This window comes from Dendrobates tinctorius, unplaced genomic scaffold (assembly GCF_039654945.1).
Source record: "Dendrobates tinctorius isolate UK_male_01 unplaced genomic scaffold, ASM3965494v1 ptg000045l, whole genome shotgun sequence".
NCBI classification, from domain to species: domain Eukaryota; kingdom Metazoa; phylum Chordata; class Amphibia; order Anura; family Dendrobatidae; genus Dendrobates; species Dendrobates tinctorius.
The window spans coordinates 2,861,588-2,888,847 of NW_027361713.1; the positions used below are offsets into that span (position 1 = coordinate 2,861,588).

The 27,260-nt window shown below is 45.9% G+C and overlaps 1 protein-coding gene across 2 annotated transcripts in view; it reads right to left on the reverse strand.

The window, feature by feature from the left end:
• Positions 1-258: 258 nt before the first annotated feature.
• HMGA1 (high mobility group AT-hook 1) overlaps positions 259-27,260 on the reverse strand; it is a 101,823-nt gene continuing 74,821 nt past the window's right edge. For both annotated transcript variants that reach the window (XM_073575597.1, XM_073575596.1), the window contains exon 6: positions 259-1,291. In XM_073575597.1, coding sequence (XP_073431698.1) covers positions 1,238-1,291 — 54 coding nt within the window. In that variant the 3' untranslated portion in view covers positions 259-1,237. The remainder of the gene's footprint in view (positions 1,292-27,260) is intronic.

The window sequence follows — 27,260 nt, forward strand, 5'->3', positions numbered from 1 at the left end:
CAAATTCAAGAAAACCTGCATGGCTAAATTGTACACAGAATGGAAGACAGGAAAAGAGAATCTCTGTTCCAGACATCTTTTCAGGTTATCTTAGACCCGCATGCCACTATAAAATTTTACACATTTTGGCTGTCTTATCTACATTTACTAATCTTATGGAATAGTTAGAAGTTATAAATATGCCTCCCAATGAATGTTATAAAAATATGGCCTTGATAACCTAACAATTACTGTGGGTTGAATAAAATAAGGATGACATTTGCACTACAAAAAAAGTGTACTTTATTGTAACTTTAATTAAACATGATAATCTAGTGCAGTATTCAGATCAGACCTCAAGAGTTCTTGCCACATTTGGGACATTTAGCCAGAGTATGATAGGACTAGAAATCAAAAATTTTGTAAGACATCTAGCACATTGTATTTGCAGACAGAACACAAAAGCACAGACTGTCAATCAGCATGATTCACTACTAGTTAACATTTACGATCCTTGTAGCTATAGTAAAAATTTGTTCATCTACACATACACACAGTTTCATCTATTGACAGCACTTTAATCCAATAACACATGATGTAACACACTCAACTTTAAAGTCAGCCATAAATTTAGAAAAAGGACCCGAAAATAATGTTTTTGGAAACAGAATGTCTAGCAAAGCAGTGCAAAACGCAAAGATATGGGCAAAATTAGCACCATTTAAACAGTTCGCACTGAGTGTTCCCATACATAGCCACACCACTTTCATGGAAACCCAGGCACATATGGATTTACACTAAGTTATTGGTGAAAAGATGGGCTTTGCCTGAGAACCATTTGCTGTGGATAAATAAATGCAAAGTCAATACACAATTCATAGATATAAAGTGAGCAATTGTTGCACAGGAAGTTGAATATGAAATATAAGATGTTTGATACTTTACGTAACAACAAAAATATTCCTTTGTTTGTGCATGGACATTACTACTGCATGCTCCTATTATGAGAATTGATGATCTAGAGATTATATTAATGCTGGCAGTAACTTAAATGAAGGCAGAAATTCAATAAAACGTACCAGCACAGCAGTTGGCAGCAGAACTGCCAGCACTAATAAAGACCTGAGTATTGTGGCAGGAGGCATAAGTTCTTTTGTCCTGTCTGTAGTTTAGTGGGTCACACAGATGAGTCTGACTATAAAATGTGGGCTTGAGTTAGAAGCTGAGGTTGATACAGGATGAGGTGAAAGTAGTGAGGTCACTGATCTTCTGAAGACTCTTCTGCTGTACCCCCCTCATCTTCATCGTCTGCCTGAGAAGATAAAAAAAATGTTTAAAGTCTTGCTTTTCAGATTTTCATTATGGCCCGTGTAGCATTTCAGACAACAAAGTACAGTAAAGACCAGAAGTTACCAAAGCCAGTCATTGATTTAATGAATTTTCTGGTGTCCATTTCAGTCATAGCAAATCCTTTTCCCACAAACAAAAGTTTATTTTAATCAATAGATCTGAGAATAATAATAACTTCCACAATTGGATGTGTTTAAAGGGAATTTGTCACTTCATTTTTGCCCTATGAGATGTGGCCACCGCCACTATAATGCTGTAAATAAGCCCCCGATGTAACCTGAAAGATAAGAAAAACAAGTTATATTATACTCACCCGGGGGGGCGGTCCGGTCTGATGGGTGTCGCAGGTCCGGGTCCGACGCCTCACATCTTCTAGCGATGACGTACTCCTCCTTGCTTCTGTCGCGGCTCCTGCACAGGTGTAATTCTCTGCCCTGTTGAGGGCAGAGCAGAGTACTGCAGTGCATCGGGGGCTTATCTACAGCATTATAGAATGATAGCAGTGGCCGCATCTCATAGGACAAAAATGAGGTGACAGATTCCCTTTAAATAAAATGTTCCTGTTCTGACTAATATAACTGATAATGTTATAAATGTGCCCCTGCTGTGTATTGTGTAATGGCTGTGTCTAACCATGCAGGGACATGGTCTGAGCATACCACATCCTCTGGGTAGGAGAGAAAGCAAAAAAATTTTACAGACTAGACAGTATCGGATCACAAATTATTCTCTTTGCAGTAAAACATTGTTTATAAATAGGCAGGGAAAGTTTTTACATCACAAAAAGAATTAACTGCGATCCCCTGCTGTCCTATTTCTGCATACTCTTGCTCCCCCACCCCACCCCGATGCTGTGGTATGATCAGACCATGTTCCTGTACGGTCAGACACATCAATTACACAGTGCACAGCAGAGGCACTTTTAGACTATATGCACACGTTGCAGATTTGCTTGCATAAATTTCTGTAAAGTTTCTGTAACTCTTGTCAGAAAACCGCAGTTGAAAATCCGTATTGTTTTTATGCATTTTTTATGTGGCTTTTCATGCGGTTTTGTAAATCAATAGTTAAATAAAGAGCTAAATAAAATATATATATATATTGCAAAAATGTAGAAAGAATGGTACTCACCGGGTAAGTAGTCAAGGCTTTATTGTAAAAGCATGTTAACGGGAGAACGGGTGATGAAAGGAAGTAACGACGATCGTTTCGAGCGGAGAAGGCGCTTCCACGGGTCACATCATATATATACAGTGGGGCAAAAAAGTATTTAGTCAGTCAGCAATAGTGCAAGTTCCACCACTTAAAAAGATGAGAGGCGTCTGTAATTTACATCATAGGTAGACCTCAACTATGGGAGACAAACTGAGAAAAAAAAATCCAGAAAATCACATTGTCTGTTTTTTTTTCATTTTATTTGCATATTATGGTGGAAAATAAGTATTTGGTCAGAAACAAGCAATCAAGATTTCTGGCTCTCACAGACCTGTAACTTCTTCTTTAAGAGTCTCCTCTTTCCTCCACTCATTACCTGTAGTAATGGCACCTGTTTAAACTTGTTATCAGTATAAAAAGACACCTGTGCACACCCTCAAACAGTCTGACTCCAAACTCCAATATGGTGAAGACCAAACAGCTGTCAAAGGACACCAGAAACAAAATTGTAGCCCTGCACCAGGCTGGGAAGACTGAATCTGCAATAGCCAACCAGCTTGGAGTGAAGAAATCAACTGTGGGAGCAATAATTAGAAAATGGAAGACATACAAGACCACTGATAATCTCCCTCGATCTGGTGCTCCACGCAAAATCCCACCCCGTGGGGTCAGAATGATCACAAGAACGGTGAGCAAAAATCCCAGAACCACGCGGGGGGACCTAGTGAATGAACTGCAGAGAGCTGGGACCAATGTAACAAGGCCTACCATAAGTAACACACTACGCCACCATGGACTCAGATCCTGCAGTGCCAGACGTGTCCCACTGCTAAAGCCTGTACATGTCCGGGCCCGTCTGAAGTTTGCTAGAGAGCATTTGGATGATCCAGAGGAGTTTTGGGAGAATGTCCTATGGTCTGATGAAACCAAACTGGAACTGTTTGGTAGAAACACAACTTGTCGTGTTTGGAGGAAAAAGAATACTGAGTTGCATCCATCAAACACCATACCTACTGTAAAGCATGGTGGTGGAAACATCATGCTTTGGGGCTGTTTCTCTGCAAAGGGGCCAGGACGACTGATCCGGGTACATGAAAGAATGAATGGGGCCATGTATCGTGAGATTTTGAGTGAAAACCTCCTTCCATCAGCAAGGGCATTGAAGATGAAACGTGGCTGGGTCTTTCAACATGACAATGATCCAAAGCACACCGCCAGGGCAACGAAGGAGTGGCTTCGTAAGAAGCATTTCAAGGTCCTGGAGTGACCTAGCCAGTCTCCAGATCTCAACCCTATAGAAAACCTTTGGAGGGAGTTGAAAGTCCGTGTTGCCAAGCGAAAAGCCAAAAACATCACTGCTTTGGAGGAGATCTGCATGGAGGAATGGGCCAACATACCAACAACAGTGTGTGGCAACCTTGTGAAGACTTACAGAAAACGTTTGACCTCTGTCATTGCCAACAAAGGATATATCACAAAGTATTGAGATGAAATTTTGTTTCTGACCAAATACTTATTTTCCACCATAATATGCAAATAAAATGAAAAAAAAACAGACAATGTGATTTTCTGGATTTTTTTTTCACAGTTTGTCTCCCATAGTTGAGGTCTACCTATGATGTAAATTACAGACGCCTCTCATCTTTTTAAGTGGTGGAACTTGCACTATTGCTGACTGACTAAATACTTTTTTGCCCCACTGTATATATATATATATATATATATATATTAAAAAAAATATGTGATGTCATGTAATTTCCTTGTTCAACCTTTTTCATTCTCCATTAAATACCTTAACGTTCAATGATGGGCATAGCCCGTCACTGGACGTCTCCCCTGCTTTGATGAGGGCTCCTGTTATGAATGGGTCACCGAGGGGAAAAAAACATAACAAGCTAAGTCACAGAAAACCAGAGAGGTTGGTAACTATGCAGATTGCAGATCCCTGATCCTAACCACACAACTAGCAGCAGCCGTGGAGCGTTCCTACGAAGATCCTAGACACTTCGTCACAGCCGGAGAACAACATAAGCCTGAAGCAAGAAAAGGGGAAAACTAACTGCCCCAGAGCAGACCCCAAAGGAAAGACAGCCCCCACACATGTATTGATGGTGAAACAAGATGAAAGCACAAACACAGGCAGGAAAATAGGCTGAGCAAACGATGGGGCCCAAAGTTACTAACTAGAAAGGATAGGAAAGGAAAGACACTGTCTGCAATCTGCAAAAAACCCTACAAAAATAATGTCGAACACTTCTGATAGCAAAATTAACCCTGAAGTCACTAGACTTCTCCCACTATATCAGCACTCTGAAATATTCTGAGACAGAGCAAAAAGAGGCCAATCTAATAAGGGACAAAAATCAAATTGGCAAATACAGGTAAATAAGAGTGGAAATTCAGCACAGCCCTAGACGGGGCTGGCTGACCACACAAAAAACTGAATAGACCAACAAAATCAAGTGTGAACATTAGCAGAAAAACTTAGCTTTAGATGACTGGAACAGAGCTGAAAACCAAGACCTGACAAGCCAGAAGGAATCACCAGCACCAGAATAGGGAGTCGGTTGTCTTAAATCCAGTCTGAGATTCCTGAGGTCCAATCGTCATCCTCATTATCAGGTGGCAGATCTCTACTGATTAAATCAGCCTCACTACCTCCTGCTACCTCCAGAGGGAGCCTGTCAGAACTCAACTGGTGGACCAGAAAATGAACTCACAACAGGCTCCGGTGGTGAGCCTGCATCAGAGCTGGGACATGTCAGATGTTTTGAACAGCTGACATGTGCCCACAATAGGCGCAGGTGGAATCGCGATCCACCTGCGCCTATTAACTAGTTAAACGCCGCTGTCAAACGCAGACAGCGGCATCTAACACGCGCTGCCGGCTGCGCGGCCGGAAATGCGCGCATCGCTGACCACTGTCATGTGATCGGGGGTCAGCGATGCGTTGGCATAACAACCAGAGATCTCCTGGAGACCTCTATGGCTATTGATGCCGCACTGCTATGAGCGCCACACGGTGGTCGTCGCTCATAGCAATGCAGTAATTCTGCTACATATAGCCGATCTGCTCATCGCCTATAAGTATCAGAGCCAATCAAGTATGGGATTCTTTTAAACAGCAGACCCACAAGGTTTCCCCAGCGCCGGATTCCTGCTGCGGCTGGGGAGATGTAGGTCCAGTGGAGAAGGAGGTGGCAGTAGCAGGGTGCCACAGGAGGGATCGCAGTTGCATACCTGACAGCACAGCGCGGGCTGTGCTGATTGTTCCCGTATAGGGGACCTGTGGTGAAGTAATGAAGAGGGCGGGCTGGAGCATCACATGACAGCACAGAGCCCTCCCTCTTCATTATGTCACCACAGGACCTGCAGACACCGCACTAGAAACAATGCAGCTTCCTCTTTCAGGACCTGTGATGAGGCAATAAGAGGAAGGGCGCTGTGCGGTCATGTAATGCTCCAGCCCTTCATTACCTCACCATAGGTCCTGTGAGCTGTAGAGAGATAATTTTGGTTTTCAAGCATGGCTGGCTGGCTGCAGGACCTGCATTTATGTGAGCACAGCCTGTATTAAAAGTGTAGTAATTACAACACATAAAGCACTCTGCCACTCCTATGGTGAACTATAACTCCCAGCATGCCATAGGATCAGCAGGACATGCTTGGAGTTATAGTTCTCTCATGGAATCTTAAAGCAGCACTCCAATGTTATTTTTCAGTGCTGGAGTGGTGCTTTAAATATAAGCCCTGTGCCCCCATTCTTTTTATACTCACCCTCAAGCATCTTCATAGAGTACTTTACAGACACCACACTGGTCCCGCAGCACCATCTTCTACCCATAACTTCCAACATAACATACTATTATATATAACACCACATATAATAGTATTATTTATTTTATTAAATATTTTACCATTTTTGCTTCAAATATTTTTTTCTCTATTTTCCACCTCTAAAACCTGGGTGCGTCTTATAGTCTGAAAAATATGGTATATGTTGGTTTATTATTTTTCATTGCAGGAGACGCGGGCGTTGGGGATTAGGTATTCGGTGAGTATGTACCGTATTTTTCGGACCATAAGACGCAACTAGGTTTTAGAGGAGGAAATTAGGAAAACAAAAACCTGAAGCAAAAAAAGTGGTCAATTCTGTACTTAATATCATCTATCCTGGTAAATATAGGTCCCCTCATCCCCATCCTGATATACGACCCCCTCATCCCTAACCTGGTATGCCTGGCCCCCATCAGCCCTATCCTCGTATGTCTGGCCCCCTCATTCCTACCCTGGTATGCCTGGCCCCCTCATCCCCATCCTGGTATGCATTGCTCCCACATTCCTAACCTGGTATGCATGGACCCTCATCCCCATCTTGGCATGCATGCCTCCTCATCCCTAGCCTGTTATGGATGGCCCTCTCATTCCTATCCTGGCAGGAATGATCACCCTCATCCCTATACTGGTATGCAGGGTCCCAATCCTTAACCTGGTATGATTGGCCTCCATCCAAGTCCTGGTATGCATGTCCCCATCCTGGTCCTGGTATGCAAGGTCCCATCCTTATCTTGGTATGATTGGCCCGATCCCGGTCCTGGTATGCATGATCCCATCCTTATCCTGGTATGATTGGCCCCATCTCGGTTCTGGTATGCATGATCCCATCCTTATCCTGTTATGATTGGCCCAATCCCGATCCATGTTTGGATTTGTGGCTGCTCTGGTTCCTCTCAGTTTAAAACTTTCTTTCCTTTCAGGCCATCGGGGGTTAATGTCAGTTTTTTCCCTTGCTGACCTGCTGGTGTAATTGCATTGCTGCTGGGTTTGCTGATGTTTGGTGACCATTCCCACATCCTTTAAAAGGTAATCTGATGCATCAGCTGACTGTTGGTGATACAGGTCCTTTCTGGAGACCAACCTAGCAGGAGCAGCTCTCTGGTGTCTACCACATTTGGTGTTAAGAGTCCTGTTGTTCGTGATATCTGCAGTAAGTGCTGTATTTTTGTTACCTTGTCCCTTCTGTTTGTTCCCCTCCCTCTGTGTTTCTTATCAGTAGTGGCTAGGCTAGCGTCCTATGCTGATCAGTGCACTAACGAGGGCAGTTGAAGGTGATAGGGACGAGGTATCCTGAAGTCGGCAGGGGGATGGACCTGCATAGGGTGTTAAGCGAGATCAGGGACAGGCTCAGGTTGGAGCTCAGGAGGTGACCATCCCTGATTCCCTATTGTCAGGGCCTCCTTCTCCCCTATTCTATCAGCGTTGTGTTGCTTGGTGACTGACCAATCGTTGGGTCGTGTCACACTGGGTCAGTCACTCCGTGACAGTCCCATCCTTATTCTGGTATGCATAGGCCCCATCCTGGTATGGATGGTCCCATCAGAAAAGATTTTTCTTTTTTTAAACACATCACGCTAGTTTCACACTTGTGTAGGGCAGAGCTGCAGAGGGATGCGGACTTCCTCCGTGAAGCTCCACCCACTGCCACACCTCCTTTGTTCACCTCCGCCTACATCGGCATGTGGCCTGCGTACCCTATTTTTAGCATTGGGTACGCAGGCCATAATGATGTATGCGGATACCTCCGCATGCGTCGTTTTGACGGTGCGGCGACCTGCGCCAAACGCAACGTGTTGCATTTTGCTGCGGTCGCTGCACTGTCAAAACGATGCATGCGGAGGCATCTGCATACAGCCGGAATACTCACTGGGACTGTTCATCGCAGATAGCAGCGAGTATTCATTGCTCTTCAATAGCGCGCAGTGTCAGCCACCATCTTCCTGCTGCTACTGGCGGTCACGTCCGCTGATACTTAAGAGAAACGAATATTCAGAACATTCATTTCTCGTAAGTATCGGCACATGTGACCGCCAGCTGCAGCAGGAAGGCTCCGGCTGACACTGAACGCTACTGAAAAGCAATGAATAGCTGAAGAGCTGCTGGCAACGGAGCAGGACACTGAGAGGGAGCAGACGAAGGCAAGTGTAATGTGTTGTGAGTTCATTTTCCCCTTCACCGTCGATGTCTGATGAACTCCCTCTTCTGGTGAAGGAAGGTAGTGAGGCTGCTTACCAAACACCTGATCTGGTAGATGATGACTGGGTAACAGGAAATTCTGACTGGATATAAGAGTCGCTGGTGATTTCTCTGCTGGATTCCTGGAGACCAGTCTGATTCCTTCTTCCCAAAGATCATTTTTTGCTCTGCTATTGAACTTATTAGTTTTGTTTTATTTACCTTGTTTTTTGGAGTTCAGCCATCCCCGGTTGGGGGTGTGCTGAGTTTCATTTTTGTCTCTGATCAGTTTGTCTCTTTGCTCTGTCTTCAGAATTTACCTGAGTGCTGATATAGTCTTTTTGAAGTCCTAGCGACTTCAGGGCCTGTTTTTCCTATCAGACGGTTGGGACATTTTTTGGTAGGGTTTTTTACGGATTGCAGACAGCAGCTTTTCTATCCTGTCCTTTTTAGTTAGCTTGGGCCCCATCGTTTGCTCAACCTATCTTTCTATCTGTGTTAATGTTTTCATCTTGCTTCACCATGATTATATGTTGGGGGCTGCCTATTGCTTTGGGGTCTGCTCTGGGGCAGTTTAGATTTCCCCTTTCTTTAGGCCTATTTAGTTCTCCGGCTGTGATCGAGGGGTCTAGGACATCGTAGGAACCCCCCACGGCTACTGTTAGTTGTTGTGGATAGGATCAGGGGTCTGCAATCCGATAGCTACCAACCTCTCCGGTTTTCTGGACTTAGCTTGTATTTTTGTTTTTTCCTCCTTCGGTGACTCATTCATAACAGAATCACCAGCCATACTGCAGATCCTAGGGTACTCAATAGCAGGAAAGAATTGTAAAAAAAAAAAAGTGTTTGTCAGAATTTTTTTTTTTTTTGTGTATATTTTTTCCTCTATGTCTCTGAGGCCGTAGGGGTAATTTTTTTTTCTTTCTCAATGGAGATGAAGCAATTGTCTGATCGTGAGGAGCAGCTCACTGCTGAAGTGCGGGGAATTTCTGCCTATCTTGCTCATTCACATGCTGCTGAACCAAAGATCCCTACTCCTGATGTGTTTTTTGGGGATCGGTCTAAATTTTTGAATTTTAAGAATTGCAAATTATTTTTTGCCTTGAAGCCTAACTCGTCGGGGAGCTCCGCGCAGCAGGTTAAAATTGTCATCTCTTTGCTGCGTGGTGATCCCCAGGATTGGGCGTTTTCTTTGAAACCTGATGATCCTATTCTTACTAATGTGAACGCATTTTTTCAAGCCTTGGGGTTGTTGTATGATGAATCTAATGCTATTGATCAGGCTGAAAAGGCCCTGTTGGCATTGAGCCAGGGTCGGGATTCTGCAGAGTTGTACTGTCAAAAATTCCAAAAGTGGGCGGTCCTTACTACCTGGAATGATGGTGCCTTGGCAGCTCTCTTTCGGAAGGGTGTCAGAAACCGTAAAAGATACTATGGTGGGATTTCCTGTTCCCTCTGGTCTTGACGATTCTATGTCCTTAGCCATTCAGGTTGATAGGCGTTTGCGTGAACGCAAGACCGCACGAGAGGTGTTGCCACCTGTTGAACAAATGTCTGAACCTATGCAATGTGATAGTTTTGTCTAGGGCGCAACGTCAGGAGTTCAGAAGGCGTAATAAGCTGTGTTTCTTCTGTGGTGATGCCTCGCATATTATTTCTGTCTGCCCTAAACGAGAGAAACGTTTTGCACACACATTTGCTGTGGGTGGTGTTCAACCTAAGTTTCTTCTGGCAATTACTCTGATCTGCTCCCTGTCCACATTTTCCGCTAAGGCTTTTGTGGATTCCGGAGCAGCTGTGAACCTGATGGACTTGGATTTTGCTAAACGTTGTGGATTTCCTACGACACCTCTGCGGACGCCTATCCCTTTGAGGGGTATTGATGCTACTCCTTTGGTGAAGAATAAACCTCAGTTTTGGACCCAGGTGGTAAGGCGGGTCGCCCCAGACCATCAAGAGAATTGCAGATTTTTGGTGTTGCATAATTTGCATGATACCATCGTTCTGGGGTTTCCCTGGTTGCAAATCCATAATCCAGTTTTGGATTGGAAATCTGTGTCTGTGGTGAGTTGGGGTTGTCAGTGTGCCCTTAGTGATGCTCCTGTTTTCTCCACCTCTCCCCAGTCGCATGATGTTCCTGACTATTTGGCTGATTATTATGATGTATTTAGTGAGAATGAGTCTGCGTCTTTGCCTCCTCATAGGAGTTATGACTGTGCAATTGAGCTGAGCCCTGGGTGTAAATTTCCCAAGGGTCGACTTTTCAATTTATCTGTACCCGAGCACGAGGCTATGCGATCCTATATTAAGGAGTCGTTGGAGAAGGGTCATATTAGACCATCCACTTCACCCTTAGGTGCTGGTTTTTTTTTCGTGGCTAAGAAAGATGGGTCATTAAGGCCTTGTATTGACTATCGTTCCCTCAACAAAATTACAGTTAAATATCAGTATCCGTTACCCCTGATTTCTGATCTATTCTCCAGAGTTAAAGGTGCTTGCTGGTTTACAAAGCTTGACCTCAGTGGGGCGTATAATCTTATTCGCATTAAGCATGGGGATGAATGGAAGACGGCGTTTAATACTCCGGAGGGACATTTTGAGTACCTGGTGATGCCTTCTGTCTTCCAGTGCTTCACGAATGATATTTTCCGAGACTTGGAGGATAAATTTTTGATCATCTATCTGGATGATATTTTGATCTTTTCCAAGGATTGGGACTCTCATGTGGAACATGTTCGGACTGTGTTCCGGATTTTGAGGGAGAATTCCCTGTATGTCAAGGGATCGAAATGCCTTTTTGGTGTACAGAGGATTTCATTTTTGGGATTTATTTTGTCTCCGTCAACTATTGAAATGGACTCGGCCAAGGTACAGGCCATTTATGATTGGGTTCAGCCCACTTCTTTGAAGGCCCTCCAGAAGTTTTTGGGTTTTGCTAATTTTTATCGTAAATTTATAGCTAATTTTTCTGGTATTGCCAAACCATTGACTGATTTGACTAAGAAGGGTGCTGATGTGCTGAATTGGTCTCAGGAGGCTGTTTCTTCCTTTCAGGAGCTGAAGCGAAGGTTCACTTCTGCTCCGGTTTTGCGGCAACCTGATGTCTCACTCCCGTTTCAGGTAGAGGTGGACGCTTCTGAGATTGGTGCAGGAGCTGTTTTGTCCCAAAAAGATCCTGTAACATCTAAAATGAATCCCTGTGCTTTCTTTTCCCGAAAGTTCTCCCCATCCGAACGTAACTATGATGTGGGGATTTGGGAACTGTTAGCCATGAAATGGGCATTTGAGGAGTGGAGACATTGGTTGGAGGGAGCTAAACATCAAGTCGTGGTCCTTACCACAAGAATTTGAGTTACCTGGAGTCAGCCAAACGCTTGAATCCTAGACAGGCTAGGTGGGCCTTGTTTTTCACACGTTTTGATTTTGTGGTCTCTTTTCTTCCGGGCACTAAGAATGACAAGGCAGACGCCCTCTCTAGGAGTTTCTTTGCTGATTCTCCTGTTGTGACCAAGCCTGCTACCATCTTAGGTGAGGGGGTAGTTCTTTCTGCCATCTCGCCCGATTTGAGACGTGCTCTGGAAGAGTTTCTGGAGGACAAACCTGAGCGTTGTCCCATTGGAAAATTGTATGTTCCTGACCAGTGGAGGAAGAGAGTGATGTCTGAAGTTCATTGCTCTGCATTGGCTGGTCATCCAGGTATTTTTGGTACTAGAGATTTGGTGAGTCGGTCTTTTTGGTAGCCCGCCTTGTCTCGTGATGTCAGGAATTTTGTGCAGTCCTGTGGGACTTGCTCTCGGTCTAAACCTTGTTCTCGCTCTAGTGGGTTGTTGATGCCTTTGCCGGTGCCCAGGAGGCCATGGACCCATATTTCAATGGATTTTATCTCTGATATGCCTGTCTCTCAGAGAATGACTGTTATTTGGGTGATTTGTGATAGATTCTCTAAGATGGTCCATCTTGTACCACTCCCTAATTTGCCATCTTCCTCAGAGTTGGTCCCCTTGTTTTTGCAACAGGTGGTTCGCTTGCACGGGATTCCTGAGAACATTGTATCTGACAGAGGAGTTCAGTTTGTGTCTAGATTTTGGAGGACTTTCTGTTCCAAGCTGGGAATTCAGTTGTCCTTCTCCTCTGCGTTTCACCCTCAGACCAATGGGAAGACGGAGAGAACAAACCAGACTTTGGAGTCGTATTTGAGATGTTTTATTTCTGCTGATCAGGATGATTGGGTTTCATTTTTGCCCTTGGTCGAATTTGCTTTAAATAATAGAGCTAGTTCTGCCACTTTGATGTCACCTTTTTTTTGTAACTTTGGGTTTCATCCTCGATTCTCTTCAGGGCAGGTGGAGCCTTCTGCCTGCCCAGGTGTTGACACTGTGGTGGAGAGAATGCACCAGATCTGTGACCAAGTGGTGGATAAGTTGTCTCTCTCACAGGAAAAGGCCCAGCGGTTTTCCAACCGGCATAGGACCATTGGTCCCCAGTTTAAGGTGGGTGATATGGTTTGGTTGTCATCAAAGAATATCGCTATGAAGGTGGCTTCTCCAAAGTTTAAACCTAGATTTATTGGACCTTACAAGATTTTGGAGATTCTTAATCCAGTCTCTTTTCGATTGGCTCTTCCTGTTACATTTAAGATCCATAACGTGTTTCATAAGTCTCTGTTAAAGAGGTTTGTTGAGCCAGTAATTCCTGTGGTGGCACCTCCTGACCCGGTATTGGTTGAAGGTAATGTGGAATATGAGGTTGAGAAGATACTGGATTCTCGCCTGGCTAGACGGAGACTCCAGTATTTGGTAAATGGAAGGGTTATGGCCAGGATAATTCTTGGGTCCCTGCATCTGATATTCATGCCGAAAGATTGGTTCGTGCCTTTCATCGGGCCCACCCTGATCGCCCTGGTGGCGTGGATGAAGGTTCGGTGACCCCTCCTCAAGGGGGAGGTACTGTTGTGAGTTCATTTTCCCCTTCACCGTCGATGTCTGATGAACTCCCTCTTCTGGTGAAGGAAGGTAGTGAGGCTGATTACCAAACACCTTATCTGGTAGATGATGACTGGGTAACAGGAAATTCTGACTGGATATAAGGCAGCCGAGGTATCCTGAAGTCGGCAGGGGGATGGACCTGCATAGGGTGTTAAGCGAGATCAGGGACAGGCTCAGGTTGGAGCTCAGGAGGTGACCATCCCTGATTCCTATTGTCAGGGCCTCCTTCTCCCCTATTCTATCAGCGTTGTGTTGCTTGGTGACTGACCAATCGTTGGGTCTTGTCACACTGGGCCAGTCACTCCGTGACAGTCCCATCCTTATTCTGGTATGCCTAGGCCCCATCCTGGTATGGATGGTCCCATCAGAAAAGATTTTTTTTTTTTTTTAAACACATCAGGCTAGTTTCACACTAGTGTAGGGCAGAGCTGCAGAGGGATGCGGACTTCCTCCGTGAAGCTCCACCCACTGCCATACCTTTGTTCAGCTCCGCCTACATCGGCATGTGGCCTGCGTACCCTATTTCTAGCATTGGGTACGCAGGCCATAATAATGTATGCGGATACCTCCGCATGCGTCGTTTTGACGGTGCGGCGCCCTGCGCCAAACGCAACGTGTTGCATTTTGCTGCGGTCGCCGCACTGTCAAAACGATGCATGCGGAGGCATCTGCATACAGCCGGAATACTCACTGGGACTGTTCATCGCAGATAGCAGCGAGTATTCATTGCTCTTCAGTAGCGCGCAGTGTCAGCCACCATCTTCCTGCTGCTACTGGCGGTCACGTCCGCTGATACTTAAGAGAAACGAATATTCAGAATATTCATTTCTCGTAAGTATCGGCACATGTGACCGCCGGCTGCAGCAGGAAGGCTCCGGCTGACACTGAGCGCTACTGAAAAGCAATGAATCGCTGAAGAGCTGCTGGCAACGGAGCAGGATACTGAGAGGGAGCAGAGGAAGGCAAGTGTAATATGTTGTGAGTTCATTTTCCCCTTCACCGTCGATGCCTGATGAACTCCCTCTTCTGGTGAAGGAAGGTAGTGAAGCTGATTACCAAACACCTGATCTGGTAGATGATGACTGGGTAACAGGAAATTCTGACTGGATATAAGGCAGCCGACGCCCTTCTGAGTCGCTGGTGATTTCTCTGCTGGATTCCTGGAGACCAGTCTGATTCCTGCTTCCCAAAGATAAGTTTTTGCTCTGCTATTGAACTTGTTAGTTTTGTTTTGTTTACCTTGTTTTTTGGAGTTCAGCCATCCCCGGTTGGGGGTGTGCTGAGTTTCATTTTTGTCTCTGATCAGTTTGTCTCTTTGCTCTGTCTTCAGAATTTACCTGAATGCTGATATAGTCTTTTTGAAGTCCAAGCGACTTCAGGGCCTGTTTTTCCTATCAGACGGTTGGGACATTTTTTGGTAGGGTTTTTTACGGATTGCAGACAGCAGCTTTTCTATCCTGTCCTTTTTAGTTAGCTTGGGCCCCATCGTTTGCTCAACCTATCTTTCTATCTGTGTTAGTGTTTTCATCTTGCTTCACCGTCATTATATGTTGGGGGCTGCCTATTGCTTTGGGGTCTGCTCTGGGGCAGTTTAGATTTCCCCTTTCTTTCTTTAGGCCTATTTAGTTCTCCGGCTGTGATCGAGGGTTCTAGGGCATCGTAGGAACCCCCCACGGCTACTGTTAGTTGTTGTGGATAGGATCAGGGGTCTGCAATCCGATAGCTACCAACCTCTCCGGTTTTCTGGACTTAGCTTGTATTTTTGTTTTTTCCTCCTTCGGTGACTCCTACATAACAGTAATGGTTTGCGTTTTTAATCTTTTCTGATGGGGCCATGCATACCTACCAGGACTGGGATGGGGCCAATCATACCAGGATAAGGATGGGACCAAGCATACCAGAATACGGATGGGACCAATTATACCAAGAAAAGGATGGGACCATGCATACCAGAATAAAGATGGGACCAAACATACCAGGATGCCAAAAAGAAATGAATATTTATTGCCCTCCACACACATGGGTGTGGAATATAGTGAATATTCATTCCTCTTTAGCAATGGGCACAGGAGATAGCCAGAGCCACCGGCTCCTGACTCTGTGACCCGCTGCTCCACTGAAACAGCTCCCCCATATCCCCACCGCAGCCGGTACATCCGGACTATAAGACGCACTCCCCATTTTCCTGCACATTTTGGAAGGAAAAAAGTGCGTCTTTATAGTACGATAAATAAGGTATATTGTATGTGATTATGTCAATGTTTAGGTTTGTTTTTTTACAATTGATCTTAGGCGCCGGACAACAATGACACTATTCTCCAATCATCAGCTCATACGGTCTCCGTATATGTGACAAAAGACGTAGCCAGATGGGAGTAGTATTCCCATCAGACGACGCCTAAGCACAATCACTATGGGCTATTCATCGCATGGGTATACACATTCTCCGCTCACACACTCTCCTTCTGACATCATTTCCTTTGACAATTCTGCAGCATTTTTTGCTGCAAATGTTTTTACACCTGTATGTTTGCTGCAGATTTGACTGACTCAATTGAAATCAATGGGTGAAAAACGCTGCAGATCCGCAAAAAGAATTGACATGCTACAGAAAAACGCTGCAAATCAGGACGGAAATTTCCGGATCATGTACACAACACTTCAGGATTGTCATTGATTAACCTTGCTTTAGTATTCCACTGCGTTCTTGGAGCATTTCTATGCGGAAAGAAAACGCTGCAAAACGCAACAAATCCGCATTGTCTGCACATAGCCTTATAAGATTAACTCCGCACAGGAGCATTGTAAACACATTCAATTGTGGAAGTTATTATTCCAAGATCTATATATTAAAATTAACTTTTGTTGGTGGGAAAGCCGCTTTAATATTAAGCTCATCAGTTAGATGAGGCTGCTATTGCTTTTTTTTATTATATTGGGGCAGATTTACTAACATTGCCAGTTTTAGTGAATTTTAACAATCTAGTCTAGGCTAGCACCACTTAATCTCAGTGGCTCATGTTTGGAAACTGACATATCCTTAGACAGTAGTATTGGGTTTTCGTGTCAGACAAGGCACAAAAGGGCATTCACCCTTCTATAAATGGAACCCAGCGCCCAAATGAGAGCGGCTTGATGTTTCGAATGGCTCTCACTGGGAGTAAAATGACAGTGTTCAAATGTGGCTGAAGCTGAAAGTGCACTGCAATGTGCCATGTAACAACTCACTAGTACAGACGATGCGAGCGGGCAGTAACATGAGCACAAGTATGCAATCTGCATACCTGCCATCATGTTCCAACTAGATTCTCCTGCACTTCTCTCTCCTCCACGTCGATCGGTGTCTTAATGAGAGAACTGCTCTAATAATGTTAATGGCTTAGTAAAGTATGTGGCAGTGATGGGTTACTGCCAAGATCTCCTTTACACTACCCAAAGGGTCACAGAGGGCTGCAGGATTTGGCTCTGCTACCCGGAATCCCATAATTCTGAATTTCGGCCCTGACTTTCTGGGGATGCAAAAGCGCTTTTAATAATCGAGATTTGAGACAATAAATTAAATCTAGAGCTTCCCTCATTGTTACTAAAGAGAACCGGTCAGCAGGATTGTGCACAGTAACCTACAGAGTCAGGCTGGCGCCGTTATATTAAATAAATTATGGGCGGCACAGTGGCTCACACTGCAGCCTTGCAGCACTGGGGTCCTGGGTTCAACTCCCACCAAGGACAACATCTGCAAGGAATTTGTATGTTCTCCCCGTGTTTGCGTGGCTTCCTCCGAGTGCTTCCGATTTCCTCCCACACACCAAAGGCATACTGATAGGGAATCTAGACTGTGAGCCCAATCGGGGACAGTGCCAATAATGTCTTTAAAGCGCTGTGGAATTAATGGCGCTATATAAATGAGGAAAATAAAAATGATTTTCTTTGATGATATCCATAAATTTGTGGAAAAAAAATGTTTGATAATAGCGCTGGACGGGCCTGCACAGTAGCAGCTATCGGCGATCCCATAGCTGCTACTGCACAGGCGGCTCCATCTGGGCAGAAAAAAAAATTGCCTCGTCCAAGATGGCGCCACCGGAGCAATAGAATCTATCGGATTGCTGATAGATGCTACTGCGCAGGAGGCACCATCTTGCTAGAGAAAAAAATATGTATCCACAAAGATGGCGCCGGCTGCACCCGCACAATAGCATCCATCGACGATCCGATAGATGCCACAGCAGGCGTCGCCATCTTGGAGGCAAATTTATTCTTCTCTAGCAGGATGGCTCTGCCGGCACCTGCACAATAGCAGCTATCAGATCGCCAATAGCTGTTACTGCACAGGTGTGGCCGGGCACCATTTTCAAACTGATTTTGCTTTTCATGAATTTATGTATACCAAAGAAAAGAATTAAATACCCATTATAGATGCCTGCAGAAGGGGATAGAAAGAGGAATATATATATATTATATATATATATATAATATATATATATACTGTATATATATATATATAAAATCATGTAAAATAGGGGGCATGTCCTGTTGCTGAGCTGTGTATCTAATCCTATCCTGTGTGATATAGTCTGCTGAGCTGTGTATCTAATCCTATCCTGTGTGATACTGGGCTGTGTATCTAATCTTATCCTGTGTAACACTGTCTGCTGAGTCGTGTATCTAATCCTATCCTGTGTGATACAGTCTGCTGAGCTGTGTATCTAATCCTATCCTTTGTGATACTGGGTTGTGTATCTAATCCTATCCTGTGTAACAATGTCTGCTGAGCCGTGTGCTGTGTATCTAATCCTATCCTGTGTAACACCTGTCTGCTGAGTCATGTATCTAATCCGATCCTGTGTGTTACTGTCTGCTGGTCCATGTATCTAATCCTCTCCTGTGTGATAGTCTGCTGAGCTGTGTATCTAATCCTATCCTGTGTGATACTGGGCTTTGTATCTAATCCCTATTCTGTGTGATTCAGTCTGCTGAGCCGTGTATCTACTCTTATCCTGTGTGACTGTCTGCTGAGCAGTGTATCTAATCCTCTCCTGTGTGATAGTCTGCTGAGCCATGTATCCAATCCTCTCGTGTGATTCAGTCTGCTGAGCCGTGTATCTAATCCTATCGTGTGTTACTGTCTGCTGAGCCGTGTATCTTATCCTCTCCTGTGTGATAGTCTGCTGAGCCGTGTATCTAATCCTCTCCTGTGTTATAAACTCTGCTGAGCCGTGTATCTAATCCTCTCCTGTGTGACACTGTCTACTGAGCCGTGTATCTAATCCTCTCCCGTGTGATACTGGGCTCCCCCTGCAGTCTGTCAGAGGGTGGTCTGTGTAGGCACGGTAATAAATTGTGTTATTTCCAGCTTTACAGAACCCCATAGAAATGATAAGAATAATAGGCCTCAGTTACCACAACAACCTATAAGGAAAACTGTTGCTCATAACAACCAATCAAAGCTCAGCATCTTTTAAACAGCTCTGGTGAAATCAAAGATGTTTAGTGATTGGTTGCCATGTGGAGTGGGCGTGGCTGATACACACACACATATATGTGATACTGGGCTGTGTATCTAATCCTATCCTGTGTGATTCAGTCTGCTGAACCATGTATCTACTCTTATCCTGTGAGACACTGTCTGCTGAGCAGTGTATCCAATCCTATCCTGTGTGTTACTGTCTGCTGAGCAGTGTATCTAATCCTCTCCTGTGTGATACAGTCTGCTGAGCCATGTATCTAATCCTCTCCTGTGTGATAGTCTGCTGAGCCGTGTATCTAATCCTCTCCTGTTATACAGTCTGCTGAGCCGTGTATCTAATCCTATCCTGTGTTACTGTCTGCTGAGCCATGTATCTAATCCTGTCCTGTGTTGTCTGCTGAGCTGTGTATCTAATCCTCTGCTGTGTGATAGTCTGCTGAGCTGTGTATCTAATCCTATCCTGTGTGATACTGCCTGCTGAGCTGTGTATCTAATCCTATCCTTTGTGATACTGGGTTGTGTATCTAATCCTATCCTGTGTAACAATGTCTGCTGAGCCGTGTGCTGTGTATCTAATCCTATCCTGTGTAACACCTGTCTGCTGAGTCATGTATCTAATCCGATCCTGTGTGTTACTGTCTGCTGGTCCATGTATCTAATCCTCTCCTGTGTGATAGTCTGCTGAGCTGTGTATCTAATCCTATCCTGTGTGATACTGGGCTTTGTATCTAATCCCTATTCTGTGTGATTCAGTCTGCTGAGCCGTGTATCTACTCTTATCCTGTGTGACTGTCTGCTGAGCAGTGTATCTAATCCTCTCCTGTGTGATAGTCTGCTGAGCCATGTATCCAATTCTCTCGTGTGATTCAGTCTGCTGAGCCGTGTATCTAATCCTATCGTGTGTTACTGTCTGCTGAGCCGTGTATCTTATCCTCTCCTGTGTGATAGTCTGCTGAGCCGTGTATCTAATCCTCTCCTGTGTTATAAACTCTGCTGAGCCGTGTATCTAATCCTCTCCTGTGTGACACTGTCTACTGAGCCGTGTATCTAATCCTCTCCCGTGTGATACTGGGCTCCCCCTGCAGTCTGTCAGAGGGTGGTCTGTGTAGGCACGGTAATAAATTGTGTTATTTCCAGCTTTACAGAACCCCATAGAAATGATAAGAATAATAGGCCTCAGTTACCACAACAACCTATAAGGAAAACTGTTGCTCATAACAACCAATCAAAGCTCAGCATCTTTTAAACAGCTCTGGTGAAATCAAAGATGTTTAGTGATTGGTTGCCATGTGGAGTGGGCGTGGCTGATACACACACACACATATATGTGATACTGGGCTGTGTATCTAATCCTATCCTGTGTGATTCAGTCTGCTGAACCATGTATCTACTCTTATCCTGTGTGACACTGTCTGCTGAGCAGTGTATCCAATCCTATCCTGTGTGTTACTGTCTGCTGCGCAGTGTATCTAATCTTCTCCTGTGTGATACAGTCTGCTGAGCCATGTATCTAATCCTCTCCTGTGTGATAGTCTGCTGAGCCGTGTATCTAATCCTATCCTGTGTGTTACTGTCTGCTGAGCCATGTATCTAATCCTGTCCTGTGTTGTCTGCTGAGCTGTGTATCTAATCCTCTGCTGTGTGATAGTCTGCTGAGCTGTGTATCTAATCCTATCCTGTGTGATACTGCCTGCTGAGCTGTGTATCTAATCCTATCCTGTGTGATACTGGCTTCCCCCTGCAGTCTGTGTCAGATGTCGGTCTGTGTCGGCACGGTAATAAATTGTGTTATTTCCAGCTTTACAGAACCCCATAGAAATGATAAGAATAATAGGCCTCAGTTACCACAACTGCCTATAAGGAAAACTGTTGCTCATAACAACCAATCAAAGCTCAGCTTCTTTTAAACAGCTCTGGTGAAATCAAAGATGTTTAGTGATTGGTTGCCATGTGGAGTGGGCGTGGCTGATACACACACACATATATACACTCATTTTTATATAAATAGATCTATAATATAGTGCTGGATGCGACTTGCTGTCCAAAGCATCTATAGACTGCACCTGGGCAGTGTGGCTGGACTCTGACAAATCCAAGCGGTGAGAGGGAGGAGGATGAGGATGGAAAAGTGTGTTGCCGTAGATCGCGGTATGCGTATGCGATGACTGCATATTGCAATCTCCGGCACCATGAGGACATACCTACCACAATCTCCAGTGAGGGTGGAGGAGTAGTGTGATGCCAGAGTCAGCGCCTGCGTATAGCGCGATCTCAGCGCCATTTTGTTGAAGACAAAATTGTAATGTCTTCAACAAAATGTGCCATATGGAACGATAGGCGCTTGCACCAACTCCGGCGCCAATTTCAATGAACGCAGACGACGCGCTGCAGGGAGAAAGGTGAGTAAGGCTACTTTCACACATCAGTTTTTTGCCGTCAGGCAGGATCCGGCTATTTTTAGAAAAAACGGATCCGGCATAAATTTTGGAGAACTGTAGAAACGGATCCGTTTTTCTGCTGGATCCGTCTAGCAGGTTATATCTGTTTCCTGGGGGCTGGCCAATTGGATCTGAGCATGCGCAGACTTAAAAAAACGGATCCGGTAGCTGGATCCGTCTTTTTCTGGATCCGGCGCATTCCGGCGCCCATAGACTTTCATTGTAGCAAAAAGCCGGAAGCGTCGGATCCGGCGCTTCCGGCTTTTTCGCCGGAGACAAAAAACGTTACAGTAGCCGTTTTCGGCAAAAAACGGATGAAACGCAATGCCATCCGGCGCGATCCGGCGCTAATGCAAGTCAATGGGGAAAAACTGGATCCGGCATTGCATTTTGCTGGATCCGGTTTTACAAAAAAAACGAGAAAATCTCCCGAGATTTCAGTGCCGAGATGTCCGTCTGCGCATGCGCGGCGGCCATTTTCCAGGAAGAAAGCAGGCATGGAGCGACAGAGACCCCCCCACGCTGAACGGGACAGAGCGCGGCGGCGGCGGTGGGGCGGAAGAAACCACCGGGGGACAGGAGCGCGGCGGTGGCGGACAGCGCAGCGGCAGCATCAGGGCACAGAGTGCCGCGGCAAGTACCCTCAGAACGGGACAGAGCGCGGCGATGGCGGCAAACACCGGGGGGACAGAGCGCGGTGGTGGCGGTAAGAACCGGGGGAGAGCGCGGCGGTGGTGGCAAGCAGGCACCGGGGGACAGCGTGGCGGTGGTGGCAAGCACTGGGGGACAGAGTGCGGCGGTGGTGGCAAGCAGGCACCGGGGGACAGAGCGTGGCGGTGGTGGCAAGCATCAGGGGACAGAGGGCGGCGGCAGTAACAGACACCGGCAGCGGCACGCTGCACATCAAAACACCCCCTCATCCCAGCAGCAATGTTCCACTCCGGCCTCCTCCATCACCACCCCTGGAAAGCAATAAGACGCATGGATTATAAGATGCACCACCATTTTATTAAAAATAAAGTTTTTTTCCTATTTTTCTCCTCAAAATTTGGGGTGCGTCTTATAATCCGGAGCGTCATATAAAGCGAAAAATACGGTAGTTAATAAATAACATTTCCTACATGTCTACTTTACATCAGCACAATTTTGGAACCAACATTTGTTTTTTGTTAGGAAGATATAAGGGTTAAAAGTTGACCAGCGATTTCTCATTTTTACAACATTTTTTTTTTAGGGACCACAACACATTTGAAGTCACTTTGAGGAGTCAATGTGATAGAAAATACCCAAAAGTGACACCATTCTAAAAACTGCACCCCTGAAGGTGCTCAAAATCATTCAGGACGTTTATTAACCCTTCAGGTGCTTCACAGGAATTTTTGGAATGTTTAAACCCTTTCTGACATGAGATGCACCATCCCATCCACGATACCAGGGCCCCTATGACCAGGGACGGGATAATACGTCTCAGCGATCAGCGGCGCTGCCGGCCGGATGTCAGCTGATTATCACAGCTGACACCCGGCACTATGTGTTAGGGGCGGTCACGAACTGCCCCCGGTATGTTAACCCCTGGCACACTGCGATCAAACATGATCGCAGTGTACCAGGGGATTAGGGAAGCATCGGCAGGGAGGGGGGTCCCTCCGTGCTTCCCTGAGACCCGCAGCGCGATGTGCTGCGCTGCTCTGGGGGCCTCCTTCCCTGCAGGCCCCCGGATCCAAGATGACCGTGGGCCAACAGGGAGGCGGCTTACTCAGTGCCTGCAGAGAGCAGGCACGAGGAAGCCTGCAGCAGTGCCTGTCAGATCGCTGCTCTGACAGAGTGCTGTCCACACTGTCAGATCAGCGATCTGACACAACAGTGATGTCCCCCCCCCCGGGACAATAAAATAAAGTGAAAAAAAAAATATTCCCTAAAATTCATTTTTTGGAAATCAAAAAAACCCAAAAACAATAAAAGTACACATATTTAGTATTGCCGCGTCCATAACGACCCGCCCTATAAAACTGTCCCACTGACCCGAAGAATAAAACCGCTTTATCAATTTTACCACACGCAGAGCGGTGAAAACGCACCCCCCAAAAGAAATTCATGAAATGCTGTTTTTTGTTCATTTTTGTCCCAAAAATCGGAATAAAAAGCGATCAAAAAATATCACGTGCCCGAAAATGGTATCAATAAAAACGTCAACTCGTTCCGCAAAAAATAAGACCTCACATGACTCGATGGGTCAAAATACGGCAAAATTATAGCTCTCAAAATGTGGTGATGCAAAAACTATTTTTACAATAAAAAGCGTCTTTGATAATAATTATTATGCATTTATATAGCGCCATTTATTCCATGGCGCTTTACGTGAAAAGGGGAAATATAGACAAGTATAATAAACATGTGTAAGACAAGGGACACACAAGTACATGAGAGGGGACCCTGCCCGCAAGGGCTCACAGTCTACAGGGATGGGTGAGGATACAGTAGGAAAGGGTAGAGCAGGTCGTGCGGTGGTTCAGTAGACCGAGGATCATTGCAGGCTGTAGGCTTGTCAGAACAGGTGGGTCTTCAGGTTCTTCTTGAAGGTTTCCGTTGATGGTGAGAATCTGATGTGTTGTGGCAGAGAGTTCCAGAGTATGGGGGAAGCACGGGAGAAGTCTTGTATGCGGTTGTGAGAAGAGATAAGGGGGAGTAGAGAAGGAGATCTTGAGATGATCGAAGGTTGCATGCGGGTAGGTACCTAGAGACCATGTCACAGATGTATGGAGGAGACAGGTTGTGGATAGCTTTGTATGTCATGGTTAGGGTTTTGAATTGGAGCCTCTGGGCAATAGGGAGCCAGTGAAGGGCATGGCATAGGGGAGAGGCTGGGGAATAGCGTGGAGACAGGTGGATTAGTCGGGCAGCAGAGTGTAGGATGGACTGGAGCGGTGCCAGAGTGCTAGAGAGGAGGCCAGAGAGTAGGAGGTTGCAGTAGTCAAGGCGAGAGATGATAAAAGCATGCACTAGTGTTTTTTTGGTTTCGTGGTTGAGGAATGAGCGGATCTGGGAAATATTTTTGAGTTTGAGGCGGCGAGGGCTTGGATATGTGGTTTGAAAGAGAGCGCAGAGTCGAGGATCACCCCAAGGCACCGAGCGTGCGGGACTGGGGAAAGAGAGCAGCCACTGACATTGATGGATAGGTCTGGTGGAGGGGTAGAGTGAGATGGGGGAAAGATGATGAGTTCTGTTTTGTCCATGTTCAGTTTCAGAAAGCGAGCAGAGAAGAAGGCTGAGATAGCAGACAGACATTGTGGAATTTCAGTAAGGAGGCGAGGTTGGGTCCAGATAGGTAGATCTGCGTGTCATCGTCATGAGGAACACCGACAGACGGAGGCGAGGTGAGGAGGTGATGTGTGAGAGGGAGACACTAAATGTTCGGTCTGTTAGGTATGATGAGATCCAGGATAGGGCCAAGTCTGTGATGCCAAGAGATGAGAGAGTCTGTAGCAGATGGGAATGGTCTACGGTGTCGAAGGCAGAGGACAGATCCAGGAGGAGGAAAGAGTAGTGTTGCTTGCTCTTGGCGGTTAGTAAGTCGTTAGTGACTTGAGTTAGGGCAGTTTCAGTTGAGTGATGCGGTCGGAAGCCAGATTGTAACCAGTCAAAGAGGGAACAGGAGGAGAGGTGGGAGGACAGTTCAAGATATACATGCTGTTCCAGTAGTTTTGAGGCGTAAGGGAGAAGAGATATTGGACGATAGTTAGACACAGAGGATGGGTCAAGGGAGGGCTTTTTGAGGATGGGTGTGATTGAGGCATGTTTGAAGGATGAGGAAAAGGCACCATTTGTAAGTGAAAGGTTGAAGAGGTGTGTTAGAGATGGGATGAAGACTGTGGCCAAGTTAGGGATGAGGTGACACGGGAGTGGGTCGAGGGCACACGTGGTGAGGTGTGATCTTGACAGAAGGGTGGAGAGCTGATCTTCTGTCCTGGTGGAGAAGCTGGCTTTTGCAGAACAGGGCTGAGTGGCTAAGAGGGGCATTGGGGGCTGCAGGCCAAAGTTTTGTCTAATCGTGTTGATCTTCTGCTTAAAGAAGGAGGCAAAGTCTTCAGCAGAAATGAGAGGAGTGGGAGGAGGTGCTGTGGGACGGAGTAGAGAATTGAAAGTGTTGAAGAGCTGTTTAAGGTTGTGAGACAGGGAGGATATGAAAGATTCAAAGGAAGTTTGCTTTGCGGCAGAGAGCGCGGACTTAAAGCTGGCAAGGGACTGATTGTATGCGCTGAAGTGCTCAGTAGAATGGGTTCTCTTCCATCTCCGCTCAGCGACCCTGGAAACCAGTCTCAGTTCTTTGGTCAGGCTGGTCAGCCAGGGCTGCCTGTTGATTGTTGGTGTTTTGCTCTGCGTGAGGGGGGCAGCTGAATCAAGTGTTGCGGTTATTGTGGTGTTATAAAAAGTGGCAGCAGCATCTGTGTCATGAAGGGAAGCTATGTCTGTAAGAGGGAGAAGGGACTCAGAGAGTGACTGTAAATTGAGGTGTTTGAGATTCTTGCGAGGGTGAGCGAGTTTATGGAGCGGGGATTGTGCAGTAGGAGAGGGAAGAGAATGTCAGTAGGTTGTGGTCAGACAGGGGGAGGGGTGAGTTATTGAGATTAGTGAGGGAACAGAGACGGGTGAAGATAAGGTCCAGCGTGTGACCATCTTTGTGAGTGGCCGCAGAGGACCATAGAGTGAGGTCGAGGGAAGCCGTGAGCGATAGAAGTTTAGAGGCAGCCAGAGTGGAAGTGTCTATGGGGATGTTGAAGTCGCCCATGATGGTGGGGATGTCAGCAGAAAGGAAATGGAGTAGCCAGGTGGTGAAGTGGTCGAGAAAGGTGGAGATGGCTAGTTCCTCAGGGGCGGTAGATGACAGCCAGTTGGAGGTTGGAGGGGGAATAGATGCGCACGGAGTGCACTTCGAACGAGGGAAACGTTGCGGAGGGTGGCAGAGGAATTGGGGTGAAGGAGCAGGTATCAGACAGGAGCAAGCCAACTCCTCCACCACATTTGTTGCTGGGGCGAGGGGTGTGAGATGGAATCCACCACAGGAGAGTGCAGCTGGAGAGGCTGTGTCAGAGGGAGTGAGCCAGGTTTCAGTGATGGCAAGGAAGGAGAGTTTGTTGGTGATAAAAAGGTCATGGATAAATGATAGCTTATTGCAGACAGAGCGTGCGTTCCATAGGGTTCCAGGTAGGGGGACCGGGGGAGTGGGGGCTGGATGAATGGGTATATGGTTATCATGGTTGTGAAGACGTGTAGAGGATCGTGGCAGGGTGATAGAAGTGAGTGTAGGGATGTGTTGAGGAGGGCCAGGATTTGGGGATACGTCGCCAGCAATGAGGAGTAATAGACAAAGCATTAGAAGGTGGGAGCAGAATAGGACATGATGTGGCCGTGTGTGCCTGGATAAAAAGGATTGTATGTGGAGGAACAGTTGTGACGAAGAGGTGAGATGGCTGGGAAGGATGGAGGGGGAAATGACAAGTTCCTTACTGGGTGGAGGGATTGCAGGAGTTAGGGAGAAATAGAGTAGTATGGGTGTGATAGTAAAAAGAAGGCGAAACATAATAAAATTTTATTTCTATAGCGCCGACATATTCTGCAGCACTTTACTTTTAGCGTATGACAGCTGCCAAACATAAAAACCCGCTAAAAATAGTAAATCAAACCCCCCTTTATAACTTTCTTAGTTAGGGAAAAATAATAAAATTTAAAAAAATGTATTTATTTCCATTTTCCCATTAGGGTTAGGGCTGAGAGTAGGGTCAGTGGTGTGTTCGGGTTAGGGTTGGAGTTAGAATCGGGGGTTTCCACTGTTTAGGCACATCAGGTGCTCTCCAAACGCAACATGGCGTCTGATCT